The sequence below is a fragment of the Chiloscyllium punctatum genome, chromosome 38 (genome assembly GCF_047496795.1).
Source record: "Chiloscyllium punctatum isolate Juve2018m chromosome 38, sChiPun1.3, whole genome shotgun sequence".
Classification (NCBI taxonomy): domain Eukaryota; kingdom Metazoa; phylum Chordata; class Chondrichthyes; order Orectolobiformes; family Hemiscylliidae; genus Chiloscyllium; species Chiloscyllium punctatum.
In genome coordinates this window covers 30,757,663-30,767,555 of record NC_092776.1, presented here as the reverse complement: position 1 = coordinate 30,767,555, position 9,893 = coordinate 30,757,663, and the positions used below count along the sequence as shown (strand labels likewise).

The 9,893-nt window shown below is 35.7% G+C and overlaps 1 protein-coding gene across 2 annotated transcripts in view; it reads left to right on the top strand.

The window, feature by feature from the left end:
* The window catches only part of cpxm2 (carboxypeptidase X (M14 family), member 2), a 195,075-nt gene that overhangs the window by 2,118 nt on the left and 183,064 nt on the right, over nucleotides 1–9,893 (top strand). The window contains exon 2 of one of the 2 annotated variants that reach the window (XM_072557519.1): nucleotides 32–127. The exons of the other annotated variant lie outside the window; for it this stretch is intronic. Within the exon in view, the coding sequence (XP_072413620.1) occupies nucleotides 32–127 (96 nt within the window). The remainder of the gene's footprint in view (nucleotides 1–31; nucleotides 128–9,893) is intronic. 2 annotated transcript variants of the gene reach the window in all.

The following is a 9,893-nucleotide window of genomic DNA, read 5'->3' as shown; positions in this document are numbered from 1 at the left end:
ATAAGATTGTTCATACATTCTCATTTTCTAGTCAAAAACGGAAATAAAAAAACTGATAAAAAAGCCAATGGAAAAACGCCAAATAGCAGTCAAGAAACCTACAAAGCCGCTGAAGAAAAGATTGAGAGTGAGTGGTGCCATGTTTAATATTATCCTTGACTTGCCCGGTCTACTTTTCTGAAAATTAATTCTGATTGGCACTCAGATATTATAGTTTGAAATTAGATTTCTGTACATTTGAATATTTGCAACAATTTAGATTGTAAAGTGTGAAAGTGTTTAGAATTCGTCAATACTGAGTAAGTATCTCTGCAGGCATGGCAAGTGTAAACCGACCACTGGCTGCTCATGTTGGGAAGCAGGCATCTAACTTGAAGCTTCTCTGCGCACATACCCCGTGTAATAAATTCAGTGACATTATCTATACGTGTGGCACTGAGTGATACTGTGAATTGAAAACTCCACTGTTCCAACTTCCCACCAATGGATTATTAAGTGATGTTTCTTGTGTCCTACATAAATCAGTGATGAAACACAGAACATATTATTTATTTAGTGTAATATAAAATTTAATAACATAGGCCAATATATACAGACATAATTGGAGGCTGGACAGTTCCTCAAATATGTTATTAGATTAAATTACTTTTATCAGTTTACATAGGAGTAAAACATAGAAGTAAAAAGTTGACTTAGTATGAATTAAGGAACATAGAGTCATAGAAGTCTACAAACAGTGGTCTCAGGCGATCTCTGTATATTTAACCAGCATGTGAAGGGAATTTAAACAATGCTAATGACTGTTAATGCCTTATTGGTGAGGAAAAGTGAATATCCATTTATTAATTTTCTGCACACTATAACAGATAATTTTAGTTTTGTAGTTATACTTTCTACTATTCTTTCAGCCTGAAATTGTGTCAAGAACCAGAAAAAAAAATCCATATGCCTCACTCTAATTTATGTACTGCAATCATATTTCTCAAATTGTTCATTATTAAATGCATTAATATTTTCTTTGGCTGCTAATATCCTGTAAATAAAGAAGGTAATATAGTCATAGCTCATATGTGGACAGGATATTGTAGGTTTATTTAAAGTGAATAATGTTTGGAACTATTTTGACTCCCAGAATAGCTTGATGAATCACATATTACAATTTAATACAAACGTTATGGTCACCCACATTTTTGCTCTTTATTTTCTGCCAGTTCTAATGGCCTGATCGTTATTATAATATTAAATTTTGAATGATAATTAACTGTAATAAAATTTGTTAAATATTTGACAGCTATCTTTATTACTACACATTATACACACCAGTCATCATTTCTGCAAACCAATGTCAGTATTTACCATGTGAACAAATTACTGTCCTGCATTTCTGTGTCATGGTAAACATAATAGGCTTCCATGTTATTAAAGGTGATAATGCTGTGGTCTTTGAACCAGAATAACCTTTGAACCAGACATCATGGTTTATGGATTAACTGTCCAATAATGTTGATAAATTAAACCAGGCAGTAAATATTTGATTGAAATCCTGCTTGGGAATAAATGATTGGACAAGGTCTATGTTCATGTGTAGATTGTAAGCTTACTCTTGGGCTGATTACAAATACATGAGGTAAAAGGTCAAACAAAATATTTGCCAGTTTTAATTAAGCACTTTCAAAATTCAAACTTGTCACGTGAACATACAATACCAACCATTGCCTACATGTGGTCGGTTATATAACTGCCATCTTCCTTATTTTCTGGTTGGTCTGCAAGGCCTACTGTGTCTACAGTGGTAGAGGAATTTCACCAGGATGTCTAAGGAGAAGAGGTTATTGCCTTAAGCAAGGTATAGTTTATTGCATGACAACAATCAGGTATAAGTTAAGATAGTCCACCTTTCCCACCTAAGTTCTTTGAAATTATCAAATTGGGTGGAGTGTAGTGCATTCTTTAGCATTAACCCCATCAGAACAATTTCCTTATGATAGAAAGCACAGCAAACTAATTCTAGCCTGAAGAGCCTAGTTCATGGCTTCAGTTTAAGCTGGTTTTAGCATGACTTCACTGTAATCAAGTTAAAAATACCTTTGTTAATATGGATATTTTTGAATCCGTTGGTGAAGGTTTTGTAGCATTGCCTTACAGTAAGTATAGGTAATGCAGAATTTCAAAAATTAAATGTCTTTCTCTAACCTAAAGTATTAAAGTCTAAAGTAGAATTAAACTTAGGCTAATAAATTTATATTAATTTAAAATGTTTTCTTTGTAAATATTAAATTCAAAGAGTAAAGTCAGAGAGCACACTCTACCTGATTTGGTTTTGTACAATGAGATAAGATTAATTAATGATTTCATATAGTGTGGACACCAAACATAACATGTTCAAATTTTATATTTAGTTTGAGAGAGAAAGGAGGAGGTGCCAGATTAGTTTTTAAAATTTCAGTGAGGTGAATTATGATAATATGACAGCAGAGCTGCCTAACATGAATTGGCAAATTAGTTGAAAGAGTATGTCAATATAGGTGCAGTGCCAAAGATTTAAGGGGTATTTCAGAATACACAGAATAAGTATATACCAATGTATTTGAAAAAAAATTCCAAGAGAGTAACCCACCATCCATATTTAGTTAGAATTGTTAATTAAAATATCACAAAAAGAAAAAAGTGCACTATCTAAATGGTGAGAGTTGCAGAGCTCTAAGATGCAGAGGAATCTGGGTGTCCTTCTGTATGAATTGCAAAAGTTAGTACCCAGGTGCAGCATGTAATTAGGAAAGCTAATATAATGCTACCACTTACCATAAGGCGAATTGAATACTAAAGTAGGGATGCTTCAGTTATACAGGGCAATGATGAGACTGAATCTGAAGGATGGAAGATATTGGAGGCAGTTCAGGGAAAGTTTACCAGATGAATATCTGGAATTGGGGAGGTGGATAGTTGTTGTCTTATGATGAAAGGTTGGACAGACTTTTTTGCATTGTATCCATTCAAATTTGTAAAAGGTGATTTGAATGAAACATATAAGAACCTGAGTAGCCTTGACAAAGTAGGTGAGGAGAAGTTTTCTCCTGTAATGGGAGAATCTAAAATCAGGGGCTGCCCATTTATAACAGAGATGAGGTGACATTTTTTAGGCTTTCTTAGAGGTTTGTGAATCTTTAGAACTTGCTTCTTTAAAAGGTGGTAGAAGCAAAGTTCTTGAATAGCTTTAAGGCAGAGGTAAATACATTTTTGTTATGCAAGAAGGTGAATGGTGATCAGAGAAGGCAGAAATGTGGATTTGAGGTTACAGTTGGATCACCCAATATCTGAACAAATGGCATAACAGGCTCAAGAGACTGAATAACCGACTCCTGTTCCTGATTCACACGTTGTTATGTGTTTAAGTAGATGAAACCCATCTCAAAACAAGCCATTGTAATTGCAGAATGGATTTATAATTTTTTGTCAGATTTTCTTCAAACAAAATCGTTTGGCTGCTTTGAGTTTATAGTGCTTCTTCAATAATATTAACATCAACATCATTAAACCATTTTCTGCACTGAATTCAATGCTCATTATTCATCAGTAACACTTTTTGTTTGTGAAATCACTCTTTGATCTTCCTGATGAGGCACTTGGCAAAAGTGTTGAGACCAGCAAAACTTAAGTTTTGATATCCATTCAGTGGTGAGTTGGCAAATTCAGTTCAGTCAGTAGTGAGGGAGAAATGTGAAATTTAGCAAGATTCTCTGCCCTCGCTGTTGGGGTTTCACAGATGTGAAAGCTGTGTGAGGCCTGACTATACTATCTCTTCTGGTTCATTATCTTCAATAGACAGTCTGCTCAGATTGATGCATGAGAAAATGCTATTCAAAGCAGTTTTGGAAAGTTGCCACAAAAGTACAAATTAAGTTTATTTTTATTAGCTGCTCTTGTTATCCTTTTTATCCTGTACCATATAATATTGAACAGCATTGGACATTAACTATTTTAATGGATTCAGGGAATGTGGGTAACGTTGACTGGGGCAGTATTTATCACCCATCCCCCATTGCACTGGTGACATTGATGGTGACCTGCCTTCTTGAATGCTTGCAGTAGTTGGGGTAAGAACACTCATGATACTGTTAGAAAATGTGAATGAGTTTCGGGTAGAAGGAACAAGGTGAATACAAATCATTGCTGGTATAAGTCCTAGGCCTGAAGTATTAGGCCTATTAGGTCTCATTGCTCATTGGGCAACTCATGGCTCAATGGGAAAGCCTACCATCATGTAGATATGGGGATATGGCCGAGAGGGTTTTTTCAGTGTGCAGTCCAAGTCTGCAGGTATCCAATCCTTCCTTGTGGAGGACTCAAACTCACTCCTATATCACCTTCCTTTTTTGCTTGCGTTGGAAATCCTCTGTTCCCTCCAAACTGGATGTCACTGAGTTACGAGGCCATAGTGATTTTTCAGAGAAGGGTTAAAATGCCATTGGCTTTTAATGTTAAAAATCACACAACACCAGGTTATAGTCCAACAGGTTTATTTGGAAACACTAGCTTTCGGAGTGCTGCTCCTTCATTAGGTGATTGTGAAGGATTTTTCTCCACAATTACCTGATGAAAGAGAGCACTCCGAAAGCTAGTACTTCCAAATAAAACTGTTGGACTATAACCTGGTGTTGTGTTAGTTTTAACTTTGTACATCCCCGTCCAACACTGACGTCTCCAAATCTTTGGCTTTTCATGACATCTACGATAGATGTGTGAGGTGTCTGTCAGGGTGTAAGTGTCAGGGTGTAATCCAATCTTGTCAGTTTCCTGTCTACTGGATTAGATTAAAGTACACTTATTATTTAGGAAAAGCAAAGATTGAAGCACTAAAATCCTGATAGAATGTTGGGAAACACCCTTTTGCCTATTACCTCTTGAAAATAGATTGCTTCAATATTTGAATGTTGAACAATTCTGTAAAATGCACACACAATAGATGCATTGAGTGTCCTTTGCAATGTTGGTGAGCTATGCTTTTGAACCATACATTGCTTCACCAGTATTTGCTTGAAGCCCAGGCTTCTGGCATAGGTTAGCCCTTGAAGTCAAAGCTTTACTGAAGACCATAAAGAACAAGAAACTAAGTACAGTATTTATCACCATGTTATGAAATAAAACTTACTTTAAAACATTTCTTTAAAATCTAATTTTTAAAGTTTTGAAAATTTTAGTCTTTGGCAAAATAAGAGTAGTTTTGTGAAATCTATTTTGAAATATTCAGTTAATTCATCACTTCTTATTGGCAAAATCGTGACGTGCTAAAATAGAACTTTTCCATTATAAATGTTGGCATATTTCTTTGGAGTTTTTCCATTATAAATGTTTTGATGTTTAATGTTGACAAAGAAAGCAAGACTTAGACCTTTGAAGCACGAATAAGGCTTACAGACTTGAACTGCATGATAGACATAACAATGAGAATGGATATGATTGGGTGGGAGTTTGTGAAGGAGAATGTGGATGGGCATATATTATATGAAAATTCAGAATCCTGAAGGATAACCTTCATGGATAGAGCTATTATTTTCAAAACTGCATATTTTAGTCATAAATTGGTTTGTATTTCATATTACATTGGCAAAGGTTTTGAAGATCTTTTCCATAAACACAAACCTGCACAAAAATACCATAGAATACTAAATATAAAAAAGCCAAAGTGTTTTAAAATCTAATTCTCAGGATATGGGCATTACAGACATTTATTGGTTTTTATTGCACTTACTGGCTGTAAGATGATAGGCCTTCTCCTTTTACCTCAAACTGATATAAATAAGTGACTTGCTAGGGTACATCAAAAGCCAACTTATCTTTAGAACAACAAATTAAGTGCTAGGATTTGAAGGTAACTTTTTTAAAAAAAGAGATAGACCTCTTTTATGGTGTCCCTCCCCTGGATCCGGAGGCTTGGGTTCAAGTCCCACCTGATCCAGAGGTGTGTCAAAGTATCTCTGAATAAGTAGATTAGAAAAATAGGTTCAAATGAAAAAAAATTATAAGAATTATATATACGATGGTTTAACAGGTTAATTTCTGTTCTTGGAGTCCTCTAGGCTATATGGAGGTTGCATTGTCTTGTGAAATCTCAATAAAACAAAATATTCATGAGCATGTCTCCATTTCATTCAAATTTTAAAGCTGAGCTTTATGAATAATTAGAAAATGTTATGATTCTTCTGGATGTTATTTTGCTAACTCACAGTTCTCTGGATCGTAATTTCCTGTTCTCTGGTTTGTAACTTATGATAGTACTTTACTCTGAATATATTGGACTTCTTCAACTAAAATATAAAATCACAGATTTAAACATCATTCCTGGTTTTCCTTTTAGCAAAGACTTCATGAAACAACTTTAAGATGTCTGAAGTCCTTCCAAATGTGCCTTGATATTTGAACTAACATGTTTTAATATGAAAAGGTGAACTGAGTGATGAGAGATTTACTATCACGCATCCCAAATGGGATGCATTTGTGCAAGAGATATAAATACTAGGGTAAAAAGTTCAGAACTATATAATAGCAAACTTAACTGTAGCCCACAAGGTCAAGAATATTGTTTAAAATAGCATTCAAATATAGCACAAAGAATAGCTTTTAGCTTTTAGATAGAAGATATCTATGGTATAGAAATAATTTGTTTTGATACTTTTGATATAAAATATATTGGATATGGTTCACCAGAGCTGACTATTCCCTAAGTACTAATATGGAAGTCTGAGTTGAAGAGCGGTGATCCCTGTTGTTGTTTTTGTATGAGGCCTATTTATTTTAATGCACAGTACCTTTACGTTACATCCTAGTATCTCCTAAAAGTAAATGATCATTCTTAAATGACACATTATTCCCATGAAAGCCATCAAATTGGACAGAATAAATGCTTCCTGAGTAGAATTAAGATTGTAGAGCTTGATACTTTCAAGTAGCAAGCTTGATTGGCCCTCATTTCTGGGGGTTATCCCTAAAACCTCAGTGGTACTAACAGAACCTTCCTAAGATAAAAGTCTGATCGACAAAATATAGATATTTACTTTCTAATAATAGACGGTTTTGATGCCTTTATGATTTTCCTCACAACTAGATCAGGTTCAGTGGATGAATGCATTTCCTGGTGTTGCACTTGCCTGAGAAATCCGGTCAGTAAATTAGGCTTGTGAAGTTGCTCATTTTAGTTATAGTCATAGAGTCATAGAGGTATACAGAATGGAAACAGACCTTTTAGTCCAACTTGTCCATGCCAACTAGATATCCCAAGCCAGCCTAGTCCCACCTGCCAGCACCTGGCCCATATCCCACCAAACCCTTCCTGTTCATATACCCCTCCAGATACCTTTTAAATGTTGTAATTGTACCAGCCTCCACCACGTCCTCTGGCAGCTCATTCCATACACATACCACCCTCTGTGTGAAAAAGTTGCCCCTTAGCTCTCTTTTATATTTTTCCCCTCTCACCCTAAACTTATGCCCTCTAGTTCTGGACTCGCTGACCCCAGGGAAAAGACTTTGTCTATTTATCCTATCCATGCCCCTCATGATTTTGTAAACCTCTATAAGGTCCCCCTCAGCCTCCGACGCTCCAGGGAAAACAGCCCCAGCCTATTCAGCCTCTCCCTATAGCTCAAATCCTCCAACCCTGGCAAGATCCTTGTAAATCTTTTCTGAACCCTTTCAAGTTTCACAACATCTTTCCAATAGGAAGGAGACCAGAATTGTATGCAATGTTCCAATAGTGGCCTAACCAATGTCCTGTACAGCCGCAACATGATGTCCCAATTCCTGTACTCAATGCTCTGACCAATAAAAGAAAGCATACCAATTGCCTTCTTCACTATCCTATCTACCTGCGACTCCACTTTCAAGGAGCTATGAACCTGCACTCCAAGGTCTCTTTGTTCAGCAGCACTCCCTAGGATTTTACCATTAAGTGTATAAGTCCTGCTAAGATTTCCTTTCCCAAAATGCAGCATAGTTGTGGTAAACTTTAGACAGAATGGGACTGCAATTAGAATTCGCTTTCTAGAACAGGAAGAGTCATTGACTTCAATAGTGATGGGAAATTTTAGATTATGGTTTGATCTGGTTAACTATAACTTAAAAGGTTTAAGATAATCAACTTCCTATGTAAGACTTTCCCTGTTAAATTGTGACTAATTATTTTTAGATTGCATTAGCACAGAAGATGAGAAATATTTAATTAAAACAATACATATCTGACAAATTTACAGATTTCTTCTGATTGAATGTTTATTCTGAATTGAGAAATGGATGTTATTTTAATGCTTTATTAAAGTAGACCATACATTATGATTAGGATTAAGAGAGATAATATGAACAATGCCTATTCCCTGACTTTAACCTGGAAATTACAAAAGTTTTTTAAAATACATTTTTAAGCATATTCTGGTTAAAAGCATGTCCAATAGAAATGTCCATATTACAGCATTAATTATTACTTTTGCCTGTGATGTCTACTGTCAGTGTCCATGAAGAATTAATGAGATATATTTGTATATGAATTCTGTTTATTTAAGAATTGTTTAGTAGAATCAAATGTACTTGTGCTTTAAGAACATAAGATGGTCTTGAATGAGAAAGGCCAACTGGTCCATGCAATCCACTTAACAAAGGGAAAGGAAGACTTTTATTTTACACATGGCCCCAAGTACTGTCCAGCTAATTAAACCTTCTAATGTGCTGCTGTGTGTATATGTATGATGACCTTATCACAAATCCTTGTCTTTCCATGGTCACCTGCTGATTCATTACTTAAGCTAGATAAATGTGTTCTCTCTATCTTCACTGAAGAAAGACCTACACTTTCCAGTGTGTATTTCATCATAAAGTGTTGCAGGAGAGTACAGTGATGCTCTATTGTACCAACCAACTGTGAGACATGGACTCCATGGCATTTGATTTGACTTGATGATTTATTATTGTAACATGTACATAGGTGCAGTGAAAAGTTTTGTTTTGCAAGTACAGGCAGATCAAACCACACAAAGTGTATTATGGTAATAGAACAGAGCAAAGAATGCAATGTTACGGTTGCAGGACATGAGCAGAAAAAGCGTGATCTTTATTAAATTTAAAACTTGAGAAGTCCATTCAGAAGACTAGTAACAGCTGTTCTTGAATATGTTGGTACGTGAGTTTGAGCTTCTGTATCTTCTACTTGACGGAAGAGATTGGAACAGATTATAACCAGACTAGGAGGGGTCTTTAATTATGTTGGCTGCCTTCCCAAGACAGTGAGATGTATAGATGGAGATAATATATGGAAGTTTGGCTTGAGTGACTTACTGGACTGTTCACAACTCCCTGTAATTACTTTCAGGCCTGGGTAGAGCAGTTGTCAAGACATAGAAGGAAAGGCTTATATTTATATAGCAACTTCCATGATGTTAGGGATCCCCGAAAGGCTTTACAGCCCGCTAAGTACTTCTAGACATGTGATCAATGTTACAATGTGAGAACAGCAGACATCTGCTGTGACAGGGCTCCTGAAGTTCCTTATCTCTGAGTTGCTTAGAGAGTCAAAAATTTTAAGAAACATTAATAATTGATATGACCTGAGAACAATTGCAGAGCCCTTCTATGAAAAAACCTTGTTATCCTCTGAAGGCCAAATACTGGGCCTTAACTTCAGTCTTGATGTCCTTCATTCAAACAGGTCAAATGGTAAGGAAGAAAATTGGTGTTCCCTCATTTCAGAATGTTTATCAAGTACCTGTCCACATAAGGACTGGTATATCTTCTACTGCCATTTTCTGTTTCTAAAATAGCAGCATGGCAGACTGTATCCAAGAGCATTTTTCTAGCCCCCCCGCCTTAGATTCAATGACAATTGGTGTGAGCAAATTGAAAGCTGTTGG